The following is a 27,721-nucleotide window of genomic DNA, read 5'->3' as shown; positions in this document are numbered from 1 at the left end:
TAATGGAAGGAGTATCAGACCACCGCAAATCTACCAAGACCCAGCCGTCCCTCTAAACTTTCATCTCGAACAAGGAGAAGACTGATCAGAGCTGCAGCCAAGAGGCCCATGATCACTCTGGATGAACTGCAGAGATCTACAGCTGTCTTGTTTAAAGTTTGCCACAAGCCACTGGGAGACACACCAAACATGTGGAAGAAGGTGCTCTGGTGAAACCAGATGAAACCGAAATCGAACTGTTTGGCCACAATGCAAAATGATATGTTTGGCGTAAAAGCAACACAGCTTATCACCCTGAACACACCATCCCCACTGTCAAACATGGTGGTGGCAGCATCATGGTTTGGGCCCTTCATCAGCAGGGACAGGGAAGATGGTCAAAATTGATGGGAAGGTGGATGGGGCCATGTACAGGACCATTCTGGAAGAAAACCTGTTGGAATCTGCAAGAGACCTGAGACGGGGACGGAGATTTATCTTCCAACAAGACAATGATCCAAAACATACAGCCAAATCTACAATGGAATGGTTCACTAATAAACGTATCCAGGTGTTGGAATGGCCAAGTCAAAGTCCAGACGAAAATCCAATCGAGAATCTGTGGAAAGAGCTGAAGACTGCTGTTCACAAACACTCTCCATCCAACCTCACTGAGCTCAAGGAAGAATGGGCAAGAATTTCAGTCTCTCGATGTGCAAAACTGATAGAGACATACCCCAAGCAACTTGCAGCTGTAATTGCAGCAAAAGATGGCGCTACAAAGTATTGACGCAAGGGGGCCGAATAATATCGCACGCCCCACTTTTCAGTTTATTATTTGTTAAAAAAGTTTGACACATCCAATAAATTTCATTCCACTTCACGATTGTGTCCCACTTGTTGTTGATTCTTCACAAAAAATTTAAATTTTATATCTTTATGTTTGAAGCCTGAAATGTGACAAAAGGGTGAAAAGTTCAAGGGGCCGAATACTTTCACAAGGCACTGTACATATTCATAGCATATATAATGCAAATTCACTGGGTGTTGGCCGCATGTCCGTCTGTGCAAAATGTATAACGGATAATTTTCCAACACCTAATGTTACTCAAAATTAAGTGGCCACTATAGAGTCTGAAGACATATTGCCTTGTAATTTACTAAATAAAAAAATACATAAACAAATTTATTCCTAAACGAACTTATGAATATGCCAATATGACACACCCACTTTTGCTCATCAAGCGAAGGCAACTGTTGTCCTTTTCCTGTTACATTCACTGTGTTTTTAGAACCTGGACCTGGACAGTTTTTCAAACCATTTCCCCAGGAAATATATATATATATATATATATATTTTTTTTTTTTTTTTTTTTTTTTTACTTATTTATTTATTTTAAACCCTATTCATAAATTACCAAGACTATACCCTAAAGCAGAAATTTACAAGCCAGGTATAGTATCATACATCCATTTTAAAAATCCTGGCCTGGAACCTGGATCCAGTGTCTTGATTTGAAGCCTCAGCCCCTAAATGTGTGTTTGTCTATGTTCTGCTATTCACTAAATGCACATGGCTAAAAAATATTCACGAATTAGCAAATTTAGATTAGTTCTAACAAATTATATCCAGCGGTACTGACGATGCCCCTTTGCCTAGGCGTAGCTTAACAGCAGTAGAATGTTTACCTTTACAAAGACTGCATAACTGCATAATTGCTCAATGTTCTGCAAGAGCTAACATTACATAAATCATTTTGTTTGCAGTTAGCCCGAGTTTCTGCAAATCCATACCAATTGTCTGCATTTAAGCATTGTTATTCGTACTAACTTTGTTTGCTTGAACTAATCCTGGAGGATGCCAGAGCTACGCATAGATTGCTAGTAGAGCTTGTGTTTCCAGTTTATTCTGCAGTAAACACATAATGAGCCAGCATTTCAAATTCAAGTTTCAGCTAACTGACGCCAACTGTTTGTGTTCTTGCCTTGCTAGCCCTAGTGCCTTGGTGCATTTTAAGTATTTCTTTAAGATTTTCAACTCCTACATCCATGCTTAGTTTACCACTTTAAAAGCTTGGTTTTATAGCCTTTGACTAAATGGCTAAAAAGGGTTTTATGAATTTTAGTTGGAGTTTGTATGTGATTGTGTGACGTCATGCTAAGTATTGATATATACCTGCATTGCTACTGTATTGATGTCCCTGAAGTTCCAGCCTATGTTGATTTGAGCTGTTTCTAAGCCCTGCAATTGCTAATTAGCCTTCAATCATGCTACTTTAATCTTAATTTGTTCTTTTAATCCCTGGTCACAGTGACGTTGTGAAATGAAGCAGTTCCTGTAAGATAACGGTGACTCTACAGTGAAACCTGCAAACACCAGCAAAAGATGAAATATTTCTGAGAAGATTTCTTACAGAAAGTTACAAACTCTCTCAAACAGAAACATGGGATAATCGTTTTCAAACATACATTTTTAAACATATAATCACGTTTACTTAGTGTCAGAATGTAGATTTGCCTTGAGCCTATTTAATACTCATTGTGTGAAAGAAGTAATGCCTCTGCGAAGCCTGTGGATCAGGTGATCAAATGAATGTAAACACATGAGATTAGCTAGACTCTATTTAAAGTACAACAGTGAAGGACACACAAGTGCTGAAGGCAAATGCACTGTACAGACATTTTTGTGTGTCTTCAGCAGATAGATAATGAAGGTTGGTGTAAATACGTCCAAATCCAACCTCAGGTTACTCTCTGTGAAGAATTTGGTGTGTACTCCTTGTGTCTGCATGGGTTTCCTCTGGGTGCTCCAGTTTCCTCCCACAGTCCAAAAAACACAAGTTGGTAAGTGAACTGCTAACATGTCCATAGAAGGGAGTGTGTGATGCCTTGTGTTATATTGGTACCCCATCCAGGGTGTGTTTCTGCCTTGAACTCAGTGATTCTGGGTGGGCTCTGAACACACCATGACCCTCACTGGGTGTTGGCCGCCTGTCCTTCTGTGCAAAATGTATAATGGATAATTTTCCAACACCTAATGTTATTCAAAATTAAGTGGCCACTATAGAGTCTGAAGACATATTGCCTTGTAATTTACTAAATAAATAAATAAACAAATTTATTCCTAAATGAACTTATGAATATGCCAATAGGACACACTCACTTTTGCTCATCAAGCGAAGGCAACTGTTGTCCTTTTCCTGTTACATTCACTGTGTTTTTAGAACCTGGACCTGGACAGTTTTTCCCCTGGAACCTTCTTCAGCTGTTAAAGTGCTCTCAAACGTAACTCATCTGTTTCAGCCAATGGTGTCTTTGTGTGAGAGAAGGGCTTTTATTCTGATGAACTGCAGCATTATTTCCCATCACTCTAACTCTCTCTCCAGCCCCCAATTACGAAAATCTATTAGGATAATTAAACTTTGAAGAAGATTGCTGAGGCTCTCTGTCTCTGTCTCTGTCTCTGTCTCTCTCTCTCTCTCTCTCTCTCTCTCTCTCTCTCTCTCTCTCTCTCTCTCTCTCTCTCTCTCTCTCTCTCTCTCTCTCTCTCTCTCTCTCTCTCTCTGTCTGTCTGTCTGTCTGTCTGTCTGTCTGTCTGTCTGTCTGTCCCTCAATGGTTTATACTATAAGAAACATTCTAGTTTAAAATACTTATGCTTCTAAAGTAAGAAAAAAAAGACAAGACATGTTATTCAAATTAGATTTTGTATACGGATTGCTAGCATGTTTTTTCCGACTTATTCCTGCCCTGTTGTAATTAATTAATATATCCATCTCCGTATTGATGCATGATGTTTAAACTCCATTACCATGGCAAAAGTAAACAGACATCTCACATATGATCAGAGCCTAGGAAGAAGAAATGCTTAAGGCAATACTTGACATTCAAAACTGCTAATTGCTAATGCTATTTACAAACATTTTAAGTTTAACATTATGTTAATGATAAAATTCTAAATGGACGCCACATTCTTTCCTCCATTTTACTGCAAAATGTGTCTTGGATGCTCATGGCTTTAAACATCATAAAGGCTACATGGCTAGGGGTGGACGAGAGGCTTAACTGTGATTCACCTGATTTGCATTTAATTTCCTTTCCTTCACTCCACTGACCTTCTTCTTGTCGTCGCATTTCCATTCTCTTGAAGGCTCTCTCATTCTTTTGTGGACACCTACTCATCCAATACACACTTATATGGATAAACGTCATAGGAAACCTACACATTACACCTACAGGAGTAGTTATGATATCCCATTCTAACATCCACAGATATTTTAATGGATGTTTGGAACTCTGCAGTTACTGAGTCAGCAGAGGATTGGTGACTTTTTCAACCTGTGCATATCAGCGACCCTGCTTTGTAACTTTACATGGTTTGTCATTTTGTAGCTGAGTTGCTGTGGTTCCTAAACATTTTCACCTTCACAATAATAACACTCAGAGTTCATAGTGGAATATATAAAAGGGAAGATATTTCACAAAATTTTTCGATGGTGGAATCCTACTACAGCACCATGCTTGAATTCAGAGTTCTTTGGAATGACCCATTCTTTCAAAAAAAATATTTGTAAAGCTATACTGCAAGGCTAGGTGCTGTGGCAATGGGACTGAATTAAACATCTATATTTAATGAATACATGGTCTCTCCGAATACACTATAGTGCATCTTCTGAAATCAAGGTTAATAATAGGTTGCTTCTTCTTTTATAGGAAGGCTTTAACTACATGATGGAATAGTTCTGTGAGGATCTGATGGCATTAAACCCCAAATACATTAGTGAGGAAGGTACTGGTGTTGGTTGATTGGTTCTGAATCAAAATGTACCACGCCAGCTCATCTCACCCTAATCCAACTCATCCTACTTGCCTCCAGAAGTTACGTAGTGCAGCATCTTAGGTGCTGAGCCTGAAGTACCAAAGGCAACGCCTCTGTTCTCCCTATCACAGGCCACTAAAGCATCACACTGATTCTGAACCTGTAATTTTAAGTTCAAACACTACCTAATGTCCAAGTTGTAGTACCTTAAATGTTAAATTAATTATGACACTTCCGGGAACTGGGTTCTTTGAGTCCTGAGGCCAGTCCCTTGGAGGTAGCAGGCCTTTGCTTTTGTATGCTGTAATAACTACATTTATTGGAGTTTAAGGTGCTGAAATAAAGATTTTGTCAGACTCACGTCACCTTTCCTCCTCCCCACTGACCTTCTTCTTGCTTTCTCATCAAAGCCCTTCTCTTTCTGCTTCCTTCCTCACTCCCCACTTTCCCAGTCTCACAGTCCCTCTCTCCACCTCTACCTTTCCCAGCTCTTTGTCGTGTGTCCCCTCGTCTGTCTCCAGCTCTATTCATCTTCTTTTCACCTCCCTCTATTCTCTGTCTTATCTCATCCCCCACTGACCTGAAATGACCACACACACACACACACACACACACACACACACACACACACACACACACACACACACACACACACACACACACACACACACACACACACACACACACACACACACACACACACACACACACACACACACACACACACACACACACACACACACACACACACACACACACACACACACACACACACACACACACACACACACACACACACCAAGATATCTCCTTATGTCTGAAGACTGATATCTGTCTGAACTGGTTGTCAGGCAGGTGATCTGTCACCAGTAAATCACAAAAAAGTTCCAGCAGGGTCATTGTCGTCTCAGATCTGTTCCCTAAGATCCCTAAGAAAATTTGTCTTGAGAAAAGCATCAATAAAAATGATTTAAACACAATAAAACATACAAAATTAAATCACATAAGCCTTCACTGTGTACACCGTTTGCCTTCATTACAGGAGTCTGTTCAGTAGACATGCTTCACTTTTTCCAAAGAACTGCCAAGCCAGACCTGAACAACCACATTCTCAGAAGTTGCTTATACGGCATTCCTGTGACAATGGAAATAATCTCAGTTTCAGTATAAAACCGTATCTACAGAGTGGGCCATTTATATGGATACACCTTAAAAATGGGAATGGTTGTGGCACATTAGTATATGGGAGGGGGGAAACTTTTCAAGATGGTTGTTGACCATGCCGGCCATTTTGGATCCAACTTCTGCTTTTTTTCAATGGGAAAAGGGTCATGTGACACATCAAACTTTTTGGGAATTTCACAAGAAAAACAATGGTGTGCTTGGTTTTAACGTAACTTTATTCATTCATGAGTTATTTACAAGTTTCTGACCACATCTAAAATGTGTTCAAAGCTGCATTGACAATCCAATACAATGGGCAGCACTTTGAACATAATTTATAAGTGGTCAGAAACTTGTAAATAACTCATTAAAGAATAAAGTTACGTTAAAACCAAGCACACCATTGTTTTTATTGTGAAATTTCCAATAAGTTTGATGTGTCACATGACCCTCTTCCCATTGAAAAAACAAAAGTTGGATCCAAAATGGCCGACTTCAAAATGGCCGGCATGGTCCCCACCCATCTAGAAAAGTTTCCCCCCTCCCGTATACTAATGTGCCACAAACAGGAAGGTAATATCACCAACCATTCCCATTTTATTAAGGTGTATCCATTCAAATGGCCCACCCTGTAGATCTCACATGTCCTGTTTCTGTGCTTTAGGGCATTTTTGTTTTCTTTTGTGTTCAATTCCCTTTCGTCAATAAGGGTTTAATGACAGCCTCTCATTCTTTCAGACTCATAACATTGATTTTTTTTGTCTCTGTGAAAGGTTAGACTGTCAGGAATCACGGAGCGGACTGACTGAGGCGGACGCATTCGCTAAAGCACAGTATATTTAATAAAGAAGAATAATAACAAAACAAAGAGACTTTAACATAACGAAAACAAACAGGGAGCCTAACAGGTTAAACGGGACACGAGGAGCAAATCAGGGCAAACGGGACAGACAGACTAAAGAACGAAACGACAAAGGAAATACAGCGACAACGTGAAAACTAACAACGGAGAGACTAACGAACACGACAGACTTGACTGGATACACGGAACAATAGAACAATGACCAACAAACAGGAAGTGTAGGAAGGGGACTTAAATACAAGACACTGACGAGACGCACCTGAGACAGATAACGAGAAGGATGGGTTAACAGATGACAGACGAGGAGGCGGGACAAAGGCGGAGACTAGAACATAAACAAAACAGAGCCATGTGCAAATAAAGCACATGGCAGGGACAACAGACTGACAGGACGAAGGCGTGACATAGACAGTGTGGGATCATTTCAATGGGACTCCAGGTCTTTCATAGTTAAATTCTGACCCCTGTTTTTAATGAAAGCATTTTAAAATGGGAATTTTAGTCTTGTATTTCTCTGCTTTTCACACACACACACACACACATAATGAGAGGGCTTATGTAAAGCTCAAAGCACCAGCAATGTCCCAAATGTGCTAATGAGGAGCAGATTGGCATCCAGAAATTTGCTCATCAGTGTTCTTGTGCCAACTCTCAGATAAAGAGTCTTTGACAATCTCTGAGTGGATAATGGCTTTGAGTATCTCCTCACAACAAACACAACTCACATATAGACTGTGCTGAATTCATTCTGTTACCCTCAAAATAAGAAATAAAAAATCAACAGTTAGTTTTTGCACTAGTATTTTAAAGCAACCACATATTTCATTATATACACTGCAATGAATTACATGTCATTTCATCACTGTCCAAAGAAAAACATGCATCTCCATTTAGTTTACTACATCTTTTGAACACAGCAGCTGTGTTTCACATCGTGTGGAAATGGACCAATAGAAATGCTCCAAAAAATACACAGAATAAAATATTTTTACACAGACTTCCCGTGAAAGTTAAGAATGTTGGAGATACATGTTTTTGTTTGGATGGTAACGACTTGCCTTCTTCTTGGACAAGGTGAGGTTTTGCTAAAGGATAGTGACTGACAAAATATTAGGCTCTCACTCATATTCAGTAATCGTTTTGACAGGTCTCACAGACCAATCAGAACGTGCAATTAAGCCTCGCCCCTTTCATACAGGAAGTACCACACACAGACCCCCCACACACACCTGTTTCAATAGATAACACCCGCACAACCCCATTGTTTCTTTCTTCCCCTTATTCTGAAACCCAGAGCTACTTTTAATAGATAACATCTTGTGATAAATGACTTAGCTATATATTTTAATATATTTACTTTCTTTAACTTGCTTTCGCTAACAACGCGGATCATCTTTCAGCAGTTAAGAACAGACCTGTATATTTATGTTTAAAACTTTTATTTATGTATTATTATTATTATTTATTGTTTAATTGACGAACTAAATTTACAGGAATATTGGAGAAATCGTTATGTATGTTATGTATCTTAATGTTTTTTACAAAGATCCTTAGGTTTGATTCACATTTGTTAACAATGAATGTGTGTGATATATATGTTGGGGCCAACAGACACAAAGCAAATGTGAGGACGATAACAAGCTAACACCTTGTCCTAAGTGCAAACAAATACAGTATTGCACTGCATCACCAAGCCTTCAAAAAGTCTACACCACAATGTGTGTCAAGTCAGATTCACCAATCAAACAGCTTGAGACTTCACATAAACGGGCACATATCCCAAAGGCAGAGTGGCGTGATGCTTCAAAAACAGACACAGGGCCTCCATTAAAACCGGTATGTCACATTATGTGCTCACACTTGTAGCCGATGTAGACAGCTGCCCTGATTATAATCGCAGAATTCTGTTGATCATATTTCTCGCGAATAGTTAACCTATGAGGAAAAACAAATGCTATGCTAAGCTAAGCTAGCAGAGAATGCTACATTGTGAAACATTATCCATGCTTACATTAGGTTTTTTAATTGGTGAAGCACAGTTGGGACTTTTATTATGTAATGTGTTCATCACAAACCTGAGGTCAAGCTTATTCGAACAAACAAAACGACTGACTCTTAAAATCTTAAAATATATTCATTTATTGCTCATTAAAGTCCAATATTTTATTCAGATTAAGTGATGCACATCAATTCAAATTCAAAACAGCTTCATAGATATGGCATTTATTCATATTTAGTTATGAATAGGTAGGGTTTTATACTCAAGCCTTTAGACATAATACATTTCATAACAACTCTTTACTATTTCTATGCTCCTTAAAGTGTATGAGGCTTAAACTGGCACTTATTGGGTCAGTCACACACTGCTGACAACTCTGTAAGGAAATGGCACTGACACAATTCCCCGTTTATTGAACACATATTAATAACCATGATTTCTACAGAGGAAGATGGCAAGTGTCCTAATCATACGGTGTATGGAGTGTTAGATGAAGGTCTGCATAGATAAAATGGTATGAAAACCATCCTGTAAGATCACACAAAGAATATTCTAAATATATTATATATATATATATATATATATTATATTTTTTAGGGGGAGGGGTGTAGGTAAAAGGTGCTCCATTATCCACTCTTTGTTCAATTATTAAAAGTAGATAAGATTCATTGTTGTTGATAAAATAAAAGAAGGCGGGGCTGTGGAAATTTTAAAATAAAAGAATACTAATTATGAGGGGGAAAATGGATATAAATATAAAACCAAAAAGTATATTTTCAAAAAAGGAAAATCTAAAAAAAAGAAAAACTAAAATATAATGATTTTTTTTAAATTCAATGATCTTTTTTTTTTTTTTTTTTTAATGTGTATTTCAATGTTTTTCACTTGGGGGGATTTGAATTGCGCACCAAACAGAATAAAGGTATGTGCATGTATATCTGGAGTGTGTGTGTGTGTGTGTGCATATGTGTTAAGGCACAGCACTGCAGTTTATTTGAAAGAGGAGCGGACTTTGCGTCCTTTGAGGGGTTGTGGAGGTCTGTAGTTGTCCACCATGCAGCATGGGCTCTCTCCATCAGCGCTGAACAACAAAGTGCGAAATTTGGCCATCTGCAGACAGACAGAGAGAGAGAGAGAGAGAGAACAGGGGTGGAGAGTTCATTTTGTTCTATTTGTATACTATAGTTAGGGAGTGTTTAGAGAGGCTCTAAGTGAACCCTGTACTTAGTGGCTGGTAACAAAAGACTAGAATTTCAGGTCGGGTTAATGACAACGAAAGGGCAGCAGTGTTTTTAAACAGTGTACCTTAACTGTCTATTTGAGTCATTTCTAATTCAAATTTTCCACACGGTGTAAAGAGCAGCTGATGCTTTCAAAAGACGTCAAATGGAGAGAAATAGTATGCTTTAGAGAGTGAAGAAATGTGATTAGCTTCAGTATTTTTCATCCTAATCAGGGTCTCTTCTGACGCGATTGGTCAATTACCACGAACAATACTGACAGTAAAGAGCAAATGCACATTTTTCAAAATATACTTAAATCACCAGTGACTCAAGCAATTGCCTTTTGGCTTTTTAATGAATGAATTTTGATAAACGCATGATAGGTTCACTTTCTAAGTAATGCACATCCTCTACAGGAAAAGCACTGAAATATGATCCCTGTGCTAATTTTAGACCAGAATTTATAAGCAATCTAAAGAGTTAATGGCCCTGGTGGATATTTCAGGTAGCATGATTCAGAAACACATTCAACACAATATGATTTTAAAACCATTCCTGGTACAGAAGATGGAAAATGAAATCTGGCTTATGTGCACATTGGAAGAATGCTAATGTTGATTAGCGTGTATTTCCCCAGATTATTAGGTGTACAAATAAGTTTAATGGTGAACGTTGTGTAACATGTATTTGTAATTCAATTTTCAAACATTCTCTTGGCTCTTTTGTCATTTTATGGTAAATATTGCACAGTATTAGAAATGACAATTGGCATTAAAACAAAACAAAACACTACATTAAGGAAAAAAGTGATGTAAAACATTGAATCCTAAAGTTTATGTGAGGTTTGGTTTAGACGATTTAAAGTTGATGTATTTCAATGTAATTTTAATTAAAATTTCCCTATGAACCACATAATCAGTTACTAGGCAACTGTACTTAAACAAAATAAGGTACACTTCCCTCCTCTTAAAAACTGGGTGGGTGTGACCACGCCAGCGTGAATGATACGGCTTTCTAGGCCAACGTTTGCTTTAAGGAGCCTTTAGATAAAGTAATCTCACTCCACAGCAGCCCTAAAGACATGGGCCCTCCCTGTGTGTGTGTGTGTGTGTGTGTGTATGTATGTGTATGTGTATGTTTTTTTTTTTTTCAATTCTGAGATCGTGACGTAAACCCTGTACATAAAGCCACAGATGTTACACCCGCTGTGTAATTACTTACTTATTAACTAATTACATGTATACGGTGTTCTTATTCACTCCCTATGACTAAGGTTCCACCAAAAAACTGTTCAAAATTCAGGGATGAGGCAGAGAAAGGAAGATACCTGCCGTAGACCACTTTCCCAGACACAGACTAAGTTTTAATGTTACAGTGTTATGGGCAGTGCATCCTTGGTCATACCTGAGCAGGACTAACACTGATCGCATCCCTCAGAACAATCCAGGTGACACTTTCATAAAGAGGGGGTGTGGTCAAAGAGCCCTCATAAGTCCAGAAATGATGATTATGAGGCAGCAAGGTCTTGGGGTCAAAGTTAGATAAAGTGGTTTGTTTGCCCTGGGGGAGAGAGAGAGAGAGAGAGAGAGAGAGAGAGAGAGAGAGAGAGAGAGAGAGAGAGAGAGAGAGAGAAGGAGAGAGAGAGAGAAAGAGAGGGAGAGAGAGAGAGAGAGAGAGAGAGAGAGAGAGAGAGAGAGAGAGAAGAGAGAGAGACAGAGAGAGAGAGAGAGACAGAGAGAGAGAGGAGAGAGAGAGAGAGAGAGAGAGAGAGAAAGAGAGAGAGAGAGAGAGAGAAAGAGAGAGAGAGAGAGAGAGAGAGAAAGAGAGAGACAGAAAGAGAGAGAGACAGAAAGAGAGAGAGAGAAAGAGAGAGAGAGAGAGAGAGAGAGAGAGAGAGTGAGTCAATGCACAAACCACTTATAATCAAACTAATAGGAAAAAAAGTCAAGTGGGAAAAAAAATCACCTTGGATCGGATGGCATCCAAAGCATCCAGGACCTTCTGCAGACTTGGATTGGCACCACCAATCTGAAACAAAAAAATTAATAAATAAATTAAATAAAATAAAATAAAATTTGTATGTATTTATTATTATACACACAAAAAAATGTACCCACCCCCAAGTCCATTAAAAAAAGCTATTTAATTAATAATTTATGTCCTTTTTTACATATGGCTATTGTTCCATTTAAACTGAATTTTTCAGGCAATAAAAAGAGCAAATATGTGGTTCAAATAAAGCCAGAAAATGATGAGCAGAAATAAAAATGATATAATTTCACATGTACATATTACATATTTCCTGAATCTCTGAAATCCCTTGAATAACGTGTAATAAATAAATGAGGCTAATTCACTGACCTTCAGGAAAACTCCAACCACAGCCAAACCATCGGGTTTATTGACGGCTTCTCCAAAGTTTGGGTACTTGGTGTTCCAGTGCACAAGATGCAGCTAAAAAGGAAAGAGCTTGTAAATATAATATTCTATAATAGACATGCCTTTCATGAGCCTGAAGTATCCCATGCTCAGTGTTACCTAAGGGTTAGCAAGAGCTGTTGTGTTCAAGCTAAAATATTTCAGACTTCTGCACAAAACCCCCTTCTAAAAAGCTGACACGTTATTTGTCAGAAGCTGTTTAAAAAAACTCGAAATTATTAAATTAAAAGAATATTTCATATGTGCAAAGCAGTGATAAAATCCCAAGCCAGATGAATTGAGGAAACACGGCTATAAATATATAATTATGGTATATGATTTATTTATGGTTGGTGTCGTTTCCACACTTGAAATTTGAATAAAACATCACCAACTATTTGATGTCTGTTTTGGATCCTTTTAAGGAAGCATGCCCATTAAATTCTAAGTGACGTAGACTGCCAAAAACTATGGCATCGTGGATTTAGTCCAAACCACTGTCCACATAAGATCTTTGGGACATTATAAAAACAATTGTTAAACACTGTATTGTATCTATTTAAACTAGTTGTGCCTTTAACACAAGCAGCAGAGAGCCTTAAAGTCTTACAGACTCCTAAAATGGCCCTCATTATCTTTCTGTCACAATTGGCCCCTCCTCCTCCTCGTTTCAGTCTTGTTTTGGTTTGGGTTTGTTTCTGTTTTTTGGATCTTTTGTTTGTTTCCTCCTTTTGTTTTTGTGTTCTTCCCCTGTCCCTGTCTACGATGTGCTTCTGAGTTACTTTCTCCTCAGGTTCCTCTTAGCCACGCCCCATTCTTCATGTGACTGTTCTTGCCACGCCCCTTCCTCATGTGCCTGTTCCAGGTGTTTCTTGTTTGTTCATGTTCAAAAGCTCCTTCCTGTTTTTTTGTCATGGTCCGGTAATTTATTCATTTATTTGTTTATTTATTTATTTATTTTTACTAGGTGTTGGTCTCTTCTGATTTATCGTTCTTCTGTTTCCAATTTGTTTCTCTCTTTGTTCCTTCTCTTGGTTCTCTCTCAGTGTGTTCCTTTCACGTTAGTTTGAGTAATAGTTTGGTCTCTGATTTAGTTCTGTTACTTCCTGTGAGTTTTTCTATCTCTCTTTTTATTGCGTCTTTTGTGGTCACTTGCATCTGTCTTTCTCCCAGCTCTCCCTTATGTTGGTCCTTGGTTTGTTTTCTTGTCTGAATGTTAGCACAATGTTTGTTAACTAACCCCTTAATTTTAGAGTGAGAAAGATCCTTTGTGAACTTGGTCATCACATGAATGTGTACAACTTGGTTCATGAGAACTAATTATGGAAGCTGTGTCTTGAAGCGTTACCTCACAGGGGAACTTGGTGCCCCCAACAGTGTGTTCAGAGCCACGCTCATCGGCAGCACCCCAGTGGAAGTGAAACTGCTTCAGTCGGTAGGTTCCAGTCACTGGACCGCCAAGGAGAGCTGTAAAATACACAAATTCCACCTTAAAATACAAAGAATTTGTATGTTTCCAGATACAAGAGGTTGGTTAGGTTAGTGGATAACACCACTGTTTTCCACATCTCTGGATTTTTGATTCTAAGCTTGGGAAGTAACACCATACAGTAATACGCATCCTTGTGAAAGATTCATAATACTGCAGAGGTCCACATATAAATAAATAAATATATAAATAAATAAATGTTTGTGCTATGTCATATTTGACTGAGTAGTTTTAAAGTAATATTTCTGATGTGGCAGGTTATAGAAGCTGAATGTATTTTATTGTGGGAACCATTTATTATGATCAAATTTAATAATAACCAACAAATACTATTTAGCATGATATCATTTCCAATGCTAATTTTTATAATTATGGCTTCCAGCTGCTTCCATTTGTTTCCAGCCATTGTTGTTAAATTCCTTTATAAGAAAAAATATAACTATTTATATAATAACTAGATTATAAAAGCCCTTGATATCAAAGGCTAATGCATAATAAAATAAGTATTTTCTCTTAGAATAGATATTTACATATTAGCATGCACAACTTCCACAAAAACACATTTTAAAAAAATAGTATGAAAAAGTATCTTGAAACAGTGGACAAAACAAAAACAATTGCTTAAGATTAAAAGAAAATAATGGAAATTGTAGGCACTTGTACTTTGTTCCCCTAATAATAGATGTTTTTCCCTTCAGTGATCTGTACGCTCCCTTTACAAAAGTCTTTCAGCTTTCATGCTAAGATGGCTAACATCTAATAGGACCAAATTTGCATAATATTAGCATCAAAATATTTTCCTTTTCTTCACAATTAGGACATTTTTTTTTTCAGTATCATGACCTAAAACAGGCTTCAAATGTCCTTCTTTAACCCTAAAAGTAGGGTTAAAATTCTCAGCACATTGCTCTAATTGAAAGTCAATGGCTGGCCCCAAACAAGCTAACTCCATTCTCCAGGCTATAAAAGAATACATTAAAACTGAAGTAAACACAAAGCACAGCTGAGAGGAAAGTGCTCTGAAGCCAAGAGAAAACGCTTGCTCTGTTTCTGCTTTAATTTCAGAAAACACACTTAATAAAAACACACTGGTAAAGCGCTAAGTTATGTTTAGCTCTGTTTAGCTAGCTGAGGGTATGTCTGTCAGAGCTGAGAACATTTTTCAAAGCAAAAGCCCCAGAGACTAAAAACAGTATATCAGTGCTTCACAGTGTCACAACACAAGTACAAACATGTTTGTAGGACTCTCATGGTCACAGACATAAATTTATTATTTATTATTATTATTATTATTATTATTAATCATTCTGACTTTTGGCAACTATATAGATGGCGTTTCTCAAGAAAATCCTGTCTTCTGTTTGGGTCTTAAGTGTTTAATAGCTCAGAAACACATATATAAATGTATTAAATATGATAAACAAGCTTTAATTGTCATTGTACCCGTTACAAAAAAATTCTCTCTGCATTTGGGCAGAGTGCACACACACACCCAGAGCAGCAGGCAGTTATTGGGCAATAGGTACCTTACTCAAGGGCAGTTCAGCTTTGGACATTGAGGGAGGAGACAGTGCTGTTCCTTTACTTCCCCCACCCCCTATTTTGTGACAGTTGTGAAGATAAAACCGGAGACCTTTCAGTCCCAAGCCAACTTCTCTAACCATATACTTATACGACAGTTTAATATACAGTATCATCTGCAAAAAAATGTTTGTGCACCCCTCCTGAGATGTCACTGATTTTCCAAGTGGACGTAAATGAATACATTCCTCTACAGTGAACTCTTTAATTCTGTACTTTCACCCGGTCAGTTTAGGAGCTCATGTCTGCTGTACAGGACTCATAGGAGGTGTTCCTCAGAAGAAAGTGTTGTGTTGTGAATGAATGTGTATGCGCTGAAGTAATTAGTATGGTTACTGAGCAATAACTTGTGCACTAACTTGATCTGTTGTCGTCATCAGCGAAGTCCACCTGGAAGGAGTGGCCATTGTTGAGGATGCTTTTGGCGGTGGTGGGGTCATACTTCAGCTTGATTTGCTTCAAGGTGGGGTCGAACTGAGCTTGGCTAGGGATGATGTCGATGGGAGACTGTCTGGGCCCGTTGGCAACGGGGAAACTCTCTGACCAATGTGCAGGACCTGTCACGGGGAAAACAAACGTACGTTATTTTTAAAAATCTTTTACTAGTACTACAAGTCTTCGTTGACATGAATGTATGATGTATTGTCATTAAAAATATGAAATATTATTGTATTATGCAGTATTACTGAAAATATGTATTCCTTTTACTTTTTTATTATACATTTTAAGAAATGTCACATTTTAACTCTGTGCTGAACAATAAACTTTATATATAAAACTATATTTTGTTGTAGCCAGCAATTTTCTGCAGATGCTCCTATGAATTCTGACAAAATATAATCATTACCAAATATTTAGCCCTTTTAAAAATCTGTACCTGTCAGTTAATATTTTTAATATGTTTGTGTGTGTGTGTGTGTGTGTGTGTGTGTGTGTGTGTGTGTGTGTGTGTGTGAAATATATATAAAATGGTATACGCTTTTAATTTTTAAAATATTAACCATTGCTATTTAAAAGGGGGAAAAAAGTTTCAAAAACTTTCAGAAGTATTAAACTTTTTCTGAACCCTGGTTCCTATCATCGACAAACTTAACGCAACCTGAACAGGTGAGTATCTCTGCACCAGTGCACTGTATATGAACCCTGTGACTCTGCTCACATTTCAACCCTTTAATTCTGCAGAAATTTGAGAGAGTAGGTGGGTTTGTCCTTCAGGAATAATCTGATCTTAATCTCGTATGGTCCAGAAAGACGGGTCTTACCATCATGCTCTCCATATCCCCAAGCGTGAGCCATGGTTGTTGTGCTGAGGTTTGTGGTGTACTCCTTTCTCAGAGGCTTCGCCGCAGCCTGGATGCTTCAGACCAGTCCACAGTCTCCGGACAAGTGTCAGCCTTTAAATAGGCGCGTGTTATCTCTCATCAGTGGGTTTGGCAACGCGAGCTGAGCTCAGGTTGGGCATCAGTGCACTGCCCCCTCGCGCGCGGGGCGGTTTCTGTCACCATCCCATCGAGCACGGAAATGCTCTACTTAAATAACACTGCAGAAATTACCCTACTGGGCACGTGGCTAGTGGTCAGCACCTTTAAAAGACGCGTGTCTCGACTTTGCTCGTGCCCCTTCCGTCGCACTTGTCCCTGAAACCTTCACGCGCCAGCGCATGGCCCGTTCTCCTCGGTCAAAATGCAGAATTTGGAAATGCAATATAAGAGCTCGTCATTACCGTTAAAGCCTTCCTCAGGCAGCCTCGCAACGTGCACGCGCTGTAATCCGAATGTGCATATTTTCAATGACAAGGAATCCTCTGGGCTCGTGCCAGCGCGCCTATAGGGACAGTGAGACTGGTGGAGGGGGTGCAGAAATTTCTGTTCCCACTCGTTTTCAGGTAGATCCCGCCCTCCTGCGCTGTGATTGGTTGAAATTACAGCTACTGCGCTGGGATTGGCTAAAAGGGTCCAGCTACCTGCGCTGGAGATGGTCACACCCCTTCTGCGCTGGTATTGGCTACTATTATTGTACTTCCTGCTCCGGGATTGGCTGGTTGTGTCCATCCATCCATCCAGTAGGCAGCGCTTCACACGCACAGGTTCCAGACAATCTGGGATTGGTTAATAGACTGGTCCCATCCTTGGACACAGTGGTCCAGCGAGCTACTTTAGTATTGCTTAGTAGTGTATAGCCATGTACAGGGATTGGTTAATAGGGCCCAGGCTCTGCTCTGGGATTGGTCAGTAGGCTCTAGACTGTCTCTCCACCTGTGCTGGTATTAACTGATGGATTATAAGCAAAAAAAAAGACTAGTAAAGAATGAGATTATACTAATCCCATGTTTACACTGTCCATATACAAGCCCCGCCCTCCAGCGCTAGGATTGCCTAATTTAATCATCCCTTTTGCACTCTGACAGGACCCTGATATGGCTTCTTGTGCTGGGATTGGATAATAGTTTATACTACTGGCCAATCCTTAGCAGGAGGCGTGGTTTACCGGAAAATGGGTGCAAAGTAGTTGTAGCTCTGAGTGTCAAAATCGTGTTTCCATGACGTTCATTAGCCCTGCACCTGCATGGCTGTATATAAGGGGGGGGGGGGGGGGTGACGTAGCATGAGCTGGGTCTGAGGTGTGTGGGTTTGGTCTTTACTGTGATTTAAATGTGATGCCTTTGCTGGTATCTCGACCCACATTTAAGGCACTTTGCTTTTCATGTCGCACGTGTTGTACGGTAATTTTCCGCCATCTTGTGGCTGAAATATGAAAAACACTCAGTCTCTATTGATTTTGAAGGATCTTAAAGGGGTAGTAGACATTTAATCATCCAGAGGAAACCCATGGAGACACAGGGAGGACACATAAAGTTAGCTTTTTAAACTTTGTACATCTGTGTAAGTGCATATCTTGTTATACTTACGTTATTTTCATAGGACGAAGATGTAAATGGAGGCCGGGCGGTGACATACCCTCAAAATAAATTAATTAAACAATTTAATAAGGCATAATAATGAGAGATTTATTATTTATTTTTCAGAGGGTAGAAAGGGGGAATGAGAACCGTGCTCACTGATGCTCTCGTGGCTGAACGCGAAACCCTCACTTCAGACCAACTTTGGATCGTATAGGGTGCACGTCACTGTTTGAGCCACTAGGTGGCAGTGCCAAACTACTATAAGAAGAGCTTTATACACCTGCTCTAATCACCGCTGAGAGAATGAAGGCTGATTTTGTTCCAAAGACAAGGAAATGACTGTCTCAGACAAAAGCCCTGAGTGAAGGATGTAAGACAGTTTCCTGGAAGTGGTGTTAATCGCCTGAACTGTCTCGAAAAGGCGTCCTACAACTGTCACATTTCTCACAAATATGCCGAGAGTCTAATAACTCCATATTAAAGAGCAAGTCTTTTCAAATTTGAGTCCAGTGTGTGTTCATGCCGTGTGCCCAATGATTTCAGGTTGGCTCCGGACAAACCATGACCCTGATAAAGATGAAGTGGTTACAGAAGGTTAATAGATGAATGAATGAATCAATCAATCAATCAATAGATGAATTAATGGTTAAAAAGCACAATACAACACAGTGTGATACAGGCCAATACATGTTTAGTTAATTATTGATTTTGTCACAGGTAGGTGTCGCAGTCACACAGCTCCAGGGTCCTGGAGGTTGTGGGTTCGAGTCCTGCTGTGGGTGACTGTCTGTGAGGAGTGTGGTGTGTTCTCTCTGTGTCTGCGTGGGTTTCCTCCGGGTGACTGTCTGTGAGGAGTGTGGTGTGTTCTCCCTGTGTCTGCGTGGGTTTCCTCCGGGTGACTGTCTGTGAGGAGTGTGGTGGGTTCTCCCTGTGTCTGCGTGGGTTTCCTCCGGGTGACTGTCTATGAGGAGTGTGGTGTGTTCTTCCTGTGTCTGCGTGGGTTTCCTCCGGGTGACTGTCTATGAGGAGTGTGGTGTGTTCTTCCTGTGTCTGCGTGGGTTTCCTCCGGGTGACTGTCTGTGAGGAGTGTGGTGTGTTCTTCCTGTGTCTGCATGGGTTTCCTCCGGGTGACTGTCTGTGAGGAGTGTGGTGTGTTCTCTCTGTGTCTGCGTGGGTTTCCTCCGGGTGAATGTCTATGAGGAGTGTGGTGTGTTCTTCCTGTGTCTGCGTGGGTTTCCTCCGGGTGACTGTCTGTGAGGAGTGTGGTGTGTTCTCTCTGTGTCTGCGTGGGTTTCCTCCGGGTGACTGTCTGTGAGGAGTGTGGTGTGTTCTCCCTGTGTCTGCGTGGGTTTCCTCCGGGTGACTGTCTGTGAGGAGTGTGGTGGGTTCTCCCTGTGTCTGCGTGGGTTTCCTCCGGGTGACTGTCTATGAGGAGTGTGGTGTGTTCTTCCTGTGTCTGCGTGGGTTTCCTCCGGGTGACTGTCTATGAGGAGTGTGGTGTGTTCTTCCTGTGTCTGCGTGGGTTTCCTCCGGGTGACTGTCTGTGAGGAGTGTGGTGTGTTCTTCCTGTGTCTGCATGGGTTTCCTCCGGGTGAATGTCTATGAGGAGTGTGGTGTGTTCTTCCTGTGTCTGCGTGGGTTTCCTCCGGGTGACTGTCTGTGAGGAGTGTGGTGTGTTCTCTCTGTGTCTGCGTGGGTTTCCTCCGGGTGACTGTCTGTGAGGAGTGTGGTGTGTTCTTCCTGTGTCTGCATGGGTTTCCTCCGGGTGACTGTCTGTGAGGAGTGTGGTGTGTTCTCTCTGTGTCTGCGTGGGTTTCCTCCGGGTGAATGTCTATGAGGAGTGTGGTGTGTTCTTCCTGTGTCTGCGTGGGTTTCCTCCGGGTGACTGTCTGTGAGGAGTGTGGTGTGTTCTCCCTGTGTCTGCGTGGGTTTCCTCCGGGTGATTTTCTGTGAGGAGTGTGGTGTGTTCTTCCTGTGTCTGTGTGGGTTTCCTCCGGGTGACTGTCTGTGAGGAGTTGGTGTGTTCTCCCTGTGTTCGTGTGGGTTTCCTCCGGGTGCTCCGGTTTCCTCCCACAGTCCAAAAACACATGTTGTTAGGTGGATTGGCGACAGAAAAAGTGTCCGTAGGTGTGAGTGTGTGAGTGAATGTGTGAGTGTGTGTGTTGCCCTGTGAAGGACTGGCGCCCCCCCCAGGGTGTATTCCCGACTTGCGCCCAATGATTCCGGACCCACCGTGACCCTGAACTGGATAAGTGTTTACAGATAATGAATGAATGAATGAATGATTATGTCACTTGTCTATGTTTTTATTGATACAATATTTATTTATTTATTTATTCATGTCTGTGCATATATTTCTACAATTTATTTTACCTTAAGATTACAACTTTAAAATCACTGTGATGATTCACTGCTGAAACTACATTGTTTAACTTCTTGAGGAGGCCACCCCCTGCCACACCCCTTTGATTTCAGGACAGTGCTGTACAAGTAAATTGCATTCTAAAACTGTAGGGGGAGCCCAGGAGCAAAAATTCTCAATTTTAACTGGTGTTCTATTGAAGGAGAAGTAAAGCCCTCAGCCTTGAGTCCAACTGTTTCAAAGCCATCTCAGGCATTCACTGTTACAATGCAGGGTTTGAATTTGACTGAGTTTTGCATTCAGCATCTGCTTTTAAAAACATGCTCCAGTGTCTGTGATGTTAAAGAGAAACACCTGCAGAAATGTAACCTCATCTACAGGAGGTCTCAGGCAGAATCGACTAAGAAATGAATGGATGGATGGATGGACATTACTGCTCCCCAAGGCCATAATTTGCCATGCTAGTCCAGCTTCTTATTGCAACAATCTGATCCTTATTGCTGCTGCTTGAAAACAGCTTCAGTGACAGCTGTAAACCTCTCCTAATCTGTCCTTTCCTGTCGCCTGATTCGCTGGGGAAAAAAAAATAATAAATGAAACACGTACCTAGCTCAAAGAATGGAAAAGCCAGTTCCAGGCCAGTGGAGCAACTCGTGGGTGAGTTTGGGTTCGTAATCAAAGCCAATCAGACCAAAGGCCACTATAAATCAGGGCCGGTGAAAAGGAGTAAACGAGTTTCTTCCAGGTCCTGATGTTTCAGATGAGCCCCCCTCCTTGAGCCTGGCTAAAGGCAGTAATAGCAGAGGCCCGAGGAGATGGAAGGTTTCATTAGGGTCTTATTCACTGCTGTGATTGGATTTGGATTCGAGAGGTTTGCGTAGTGTGTGAGCCGAGGGGTCATTCCGCCCCTAGATGCAGCTCAGTCGAGATTCTCTGTGGCTCTTTTAAACCTCCTGGGCCCATAATCATCTCCATGCAGATCTGTGGGACTCTTTAGCACAGAACAATGGGGCTTAATTGGATACTTTGAAGCACACTGCTGGCATTGGAATGCGTAGTGTCTATCTGAGTTATGCTCTGGGTTTTGTCTGTGGACCTTAACACATCACCAAGGAAAAAAAATAATAAATGAATAATGTGTGGATCAGATACAGCAGTGCTGCTGGACAGACAGAAGTTTCAGCGTTGTGCCTGAGAGAGCCTTACCTTTCTATATATCCATTAATTCATTCATTATCTGTAAGCGCTTATCCAGTTCAGGGTCGCGGTCTCCTCACAGACAGTCACCCGGAGGAAACCCACGCAGATACAGGGAGAACACACCACACTCCTCACAGACAGTCACCCAGAGGAAACCCATGCAGACACAGGGAGAACACACCAACTCCTCACAGACAGTCACCCGGAGGAAACCCACGCAGACACAGGGAGAACACACTAACTCCTCACAGACAGTCACCCGGAGGAAACCCACACAGACACAGGGAGAACACACCAACTCCTCACAGACAGTCACCCGGAGGAAACCCACGCAGACACAGAGAGAACACACCACACTCCTCACAGACAGTCACCCGGAGGAAACCCACGCAGACACAGGGAGACCACACCAACTCCTCACAGACAGTCACCCAGAGGAAACCCACGCAGACACAGAGGGAACACACCAACTCCTTACAGACAGTCACCCGGAGGAAACCCACATGGATACAGGGAGAACACACCAACTCCTCACAGACAGTCACCCGGAGGAAACCCACGCAGACACAGGGAGAACACACCACACTCCTCACAGACAGTCACCCGGAGGAAACCCACACAGACACAGAGAGAACACACCACACTCCTCACAGACAGTCACCCGGAGGAAACCCACGCAGACACAGGGAGAACACACCACACTCCTCACAGACAGTCACCCGGAGCGGGAATCGAACCCACAACCTTGAGGACCCTGGAGCTGTGTGACTGTGACACTACCTGCTGCTACCTGGTTGAATTCTGAATTGTTTCCCCTGGTCATTTTATCAGAAACACTTATTTTGTACTACAGCATATGAGTTGCATTTGGTTTTAATAAAGACCTAATTCTCTTATAGTCACTGTCCAATAAAAACATGTCTCATTTTTTCATTATATTTAGTTCACTGCACTGCACTCAGAAATGCTCCAATTTTTATTTATTTATTGATTTATTTTACATTAACTTCCTTTGGATGTTAAGAAGCTTCTTTCCTACTTTTAGAGACACATGATTTTTATTGGAGAAAGATGTTCTTATAATTGTGACTCTCACCAGAGGCTGCAGTAAGTGCACATAGTGGGCGCTAGTGAGCGACAATATCCAGGACAATATATTTCCGCACTATGTGCTACCTCTGAATCCAATCAAATGTTAAAAATCCAACTTAACAATAAATGTGTCTGATCTTAATCATTTTCGCAGCGAACTCCAGTGTTTGGCTGCACCTCAATGAAACAAAGACAAACCAAATATTGTATTTGTTTTAGGGACTTTCAGTGTCATAAGACCATCTCAGTCTCCCGATGTTAGAGCCAACACTTCATATACAGTTCATACACTACATTTACAGTAAAAGAGCATCTCCGCTGGCAGATGATGCATGTAGGAACCATGTTGTCGTTTCCTGTGGCCGCAGTGACACCAGATAAGCAGATGCATATGTGTGTGAGCGAGTGTTTGCGGAAAGTTCCAGCCGAGCTGTCTGCTCCCATCACGATCAGAAGGGAAGCAGCTGCAGCTCTCGGCCTCTGAGGGCTCACCCACAGGGAAGAGGGCCGAAAAACACAGGGATACGGTTGAACTCCGCTGCTGTCCGACTACCTGTCTTCAGTATGGATTAAAGTGATGGAGCCTTTGAAGTGAAAAGGATCTCACTTTGTACCGTGTCAGTGGTAACGGGAACGTTACACACCTCCTTCTACACTTACTGTCCATTCTCTCAGCTCCTCTGACCGTACAGGGCCACTGTGTCCTTCTACAATTACACACTGTAGTCCACCTGTTGCTCTGCTTAACTTGTTAGCCCCCTTTCACAGTTCTTTATTGTATAGGACCATCGTTGCATTCCCAAAGGATTCTACCACAGTTTTAATCCATGATGTCAGAGTCTAATCAGAGTTGGGTTTGTACCGTACAGTCCTGCCACTTTTTGGGTGATTTCAACATGGCGGACTTCTCATATGGTCTCACATTAAGGGTCTATTGTCTTCGAGCTGCAGAGCCTTCAGTTCTTTCTCTATGGTTATTGGGAGGGCTGACCACAGCATGAGGCATGTTGCTTACAATGTAATGTATTGTAATTGTAATGCAATGTAATGTAACAAATGTAATTGTTTATCGTTGCTTCATCAGTGATCAGTGGATGCTGCTGACTGTATGTTTTTGGTTGGTGGACTATTCTCAGTCCAGGAGTGATATTGAGGTGTTTAAAAACTCCAGCAGCACTGCTGTGTCTGATCCACTCCAGTAAAAACTGATGGGATACATGGCCATTTACAAATTTACAACAGATATACTACCAAATATATATATATATAGAGGGACTATGCACCAAGGATTTTCACTCATCTTTCACACGTGTGTTAATGGGATGTGACAATAAAAGAGAAACTGAACAGAAGTCAATGGGCAAGATGGTCCTTCAATAGCTGAAAAAGTTCAGTTCCTCACTTTGCTTCTTTTTTTTTCCTCTTAAACTAAGGGACCACTTATGGAACTGTAGTTTGCCGGAAAACCCGACCTGGATTCCACAAGCCGGCTCACTGAGGCTCCTTTATGTGTGAATGAGATTATCCACAGTGGTGACATTTCATCAACAGTGTGGATTTCTTTTTATTTTTTTTCTTATTTGTGTGAAATTATAGCCTCTAGGCCAACTCTTGTCCTTCTGAGAGGGGTTTTCATGAATGAAACATAATTCCATATGCCTTCAGAACCTTAAAGGACTCTTTTGCTGCTATTGGAGATGGATTAGTTTCATCTGCATTATGGCCTTCTTTAATTGAATGATTACTAAGGAATTAGACCAATAATTTCCACCCATGTTTCTACAGTGTGTGAAGGGACACTGCATGTCCAAGTGTACTGCTGTATTAAGATGTACTCACGGTGAAAACTGTTGTTCGATGAAACAAACACAGCTTCCCCAGTAAACAAGGACCGTCCCGGGACGTTCAAAATAGGTCTAAAAGTAGTCTGTCCGTCAAGGACATATTTTAAACGTCAATGGATGTCCAAAATCCATCGTAATAAGTTAGTTAAGTGGTGACCAATCGATAACGTCAGTGGACGTCCAAAACGCGTTTTATACAAGTAATTCATTTCGGGATCAATTAATAACGTCAATGGACGTCCAAAATACGTCTAATAGTCGTCTTTTCAATGTCTGTGTTTGGACGTCTTTTCAACTTTCATTTTCAACCTTAAGAGAACGTTGATTAGACGGCAGTCATTACGTTATTTCAACGTTGAATCAACGGCTAAATGTTTACTGGGTTTATAATCTCCAAGAAAAAGCATGAAGTGAAATAAGGGGCTCTACAGCAGCATGTTCACAGCTAAGTGTAGACTAGAGAGTTATAAAGTCTCACAGCTTTGGGATGTGGAGCTGTGGTATTGCGTGGATCGAAATGAGTGATGGAGCTCCATTTATTGCTTATGGGATCAGCTGGAGTGGTGTTTATGATCCAGAACTAATCATCCAACATCAGTAGCTGACCTCACCAATATACACCTGTATAACTCCATGAGGAAATATGTGTAAAAAAAAGTTCCCCTATACTCCATCTCCGTTGATTTTGAGATGAAACTATATATTAAATTTAATGGCATGTTATAATAATAATAATAATAACAATAATAATAATAATAATACATATTAGTAGTAGTATGAGTAGTAGAAGTACTATTGCAATTTAATAATGAGATTGAACCTGAGTTTTTGAAGCCTCGGCTGTTTTCGTAAGAAATCGGCTTGCGAACCGGTGATGACGTCAGAGCCTTTGCCGTTTCATTATTCTCGCGCTGGAGTCCGTTCCCGTGTGTGTGTGTGTGTGTGTGTGTGTGTGTGTCTATCTATCTATCCTCTCCGGGTTTTCCAGCAGCGCGTGGAGCTCAGCATCCGCAGCAGCAGAGACGCACACAGGCAGGTGTGTGTGTGTGTGTGTGTGAGAGAGAGAGAGAGTGAAAGAGTGTGTTTGAGAATGTGTGAGTGAGAGAGAGAGAGACAGAGAGAGAGAGAGGGAGAGAGAGAAAGAGGAAACACGGCGTTTACACTAACCGTCCGAGCGCCTTCATTCACTCAGCGAGCCGTCTTTCCTCTCAGCGCGTCGTTCTGGGGATTATGAACTGTGATTAACGGAGCGCGCGAGGTGGGTGTTTACTGGTGTTTTCCCGCTCTTTATTGTAGTTCTTTCTCAGTGGAACCGAAAGACCGAGGTCTCGGCTAAACTGGGCTTAATTTCCGAGGTCACACAAAGCTGTTTGGTTTGTGCGGTTGTGTTTGTCATCGCACTGAAAAAAGGCTATCGATAAATGTTTGACAAACGAGGTCTGAAGCGGTTGATGTTGTAACGTAAATGTTGACAGTTTGTGACTCCTCACTGCGCTTTACTCTGCTTTGACCTGGTGCTTGGAATGCTGCTTTTAACGTTTATTAAACGCTACAAACGTTGAGTACTGAGTCACTGGGCAACAGTGCTGAATGCTGTCCATTGAACCTCTTTGGAATAGCTTTGCTAGTATTTTGTTAGTGTCTAACGATTTAATTCACGATTAATTCTAACGTTTCTGGACACCGACTCTTCCCAGCGTTATTCCTCTGTGCTGCAGTAACAGCTTCTACTCGTCTGGGAAGAGTCAACATTGGCTTTTGGATCATTTCTTTGAGGATTTGACGCCGTTCTGTCAGGAGACCCCTAGTGACGTCAGGTACTGATGCTGGATGATTAGAATCAGCACTCCAACACTTTCTATAGATGCATTGATTTTGCTTTGTTTCTCCAGAAAACACAATTGCATAAGGCTGAGGGGCCTTATACCCCTCTAACTGTCTCTTGGCATTGGGCATGGTAAATGCGGGCTCATGTGCAGCTGCTCCAGAGCATCCCATATGTCAGGGGTCTTTACATGCATTTGGACAAGGACAGTGCTCCTTAGCATGGACTGTTGTACTGTTTCTGAGCCTGGTTTAATCACTTTAAGTCTTAAGTAAATGAATTAACCTGATTAAAGTTGCACTACTAAGAAATGCTGGACTTTACAGTGAATTCAGTGAGGGACATGACTTTGGCGAAAGTGGGCAGGAAGTGTCCTCATCATAAGCTCTTCAAGACCAGTCCTCTCTGGGGTCTGCACAGTGTTATGAAGTGACCCCTCCTTCCTTCTCAGTTCATATTGATTGAACTCGAATCGCCGTTATTGCTTTTTCTCTGTGATGCATCTTATTTTATTGAGTGTGTCCAAAGCAGAGGCAACCTCAGTGCCTTGCTGCCCGAGAAGTCTCATGAGTGAGTGCGTTAGAAGGCAGCTTTTTGGCAGGAAGGCAGTTTTTAAAGGAATCGCATTTGAAACATGCTTTGAAAGGAGTACTACGTAACGTTGCCGGGATACAGGAACGCAAACTGTGGCTGGATTACAAATTTTTGAAAATAACAGAGCAATGAGTCGGTCTCTAAATTGTATGAAGATTAGGGCTGTCAGTTGTTAAAAAATGATGAAAATAATAATAATAATAATAATAATAATAATAATAATAATATTTATTCTCACAGTTTGTCTCTTCTAAAACTGAAGCTTTTAATAATGGATTTTTAAATGTAAAATAAAAGAAATCAGTGTAAGATCAAAACAATATAATTATATTTATATTGCTGGTGAGTATTGATTAAGAAGTTTAATCAC

General features: G+C 40.9%; 1 protein-coding gene across 1 annotated transcript; it reads right to left on the bottom strand.

Moving 5' to 3' along the window:
- Positions 1 to 8,969: 8,969 nt before the first annotated feature.
- LOC136675526 (carbonic anhydrase-like) lies at positions 8,970 to 17,275 on the bottom strand. Its single transcript, XM_066652095.1, has 7 exons — positions 16,795 to 17,275; positions 15,892 to 16,089; positions 13,811 to 13,929; positions 12,406 to 12,498; positions 12,010 to 12,072; positions 11,449 to 11,604; positions 8,970 to 9,931 (listed from the first exon to the last, which is right to left on the bottom strand). Exons 1-7 carry the CDS (start codon positions 16,826 to 16,828, stop codon positions 9,812 to 9,814), a joined length of 783 nt encoding a protein of 260 aa, XP_066508192.1. The 5' UTR covers positions 16,829 to 17,275; the 3' UTR covers positions 8,970 to 9,811.
- Positions 17,276 to 27,721: the final 10,446 nt, after the last annotated feature.

This window comes from Hoplias malabaricus, chromosome X1 (genome assembly GCF_029633855.1).
Source record: "Hoplias malabaricus isolate fHopMal1 chromosome X1, fHopMal1.hap1, whole genome shotgun sequence".
NCBI classification, from domain to species: domain Eukaryota; kingdom Metazoa; phylum Chordata; class Actinopteri; order Characiformes; family Erythrinidae; genus Hoplias; species Hoplias malabaricus.
This window is presented reverse-complemented; position numbering and strand designations above follow the sequence as displayed.

Excerpts from the sequence above, each read along its gene's own strand:
- LOC136675526 (XM_066652095.1), bottom strand. The coding sequence starts at position 16,828 with ATGGCTCACGCTTGGGGATATGGAGAGCATGATG. Across the intron at positions 16,090-16,794 it reads GGGATATGGAGAGCATGATG|GTCCTGCACATTGGTCAGAG; the intron begins GTAAGACCCGTC and ends TCCCCGTGACAG. Across the intron at positions 13,930-15,891 it reads TGATGACGACAACAGATCAA|CTCTCCTTGGCGGTCCAGTG; the intron begins GTTAGTGCACAA and ends TGTATTTTACAG.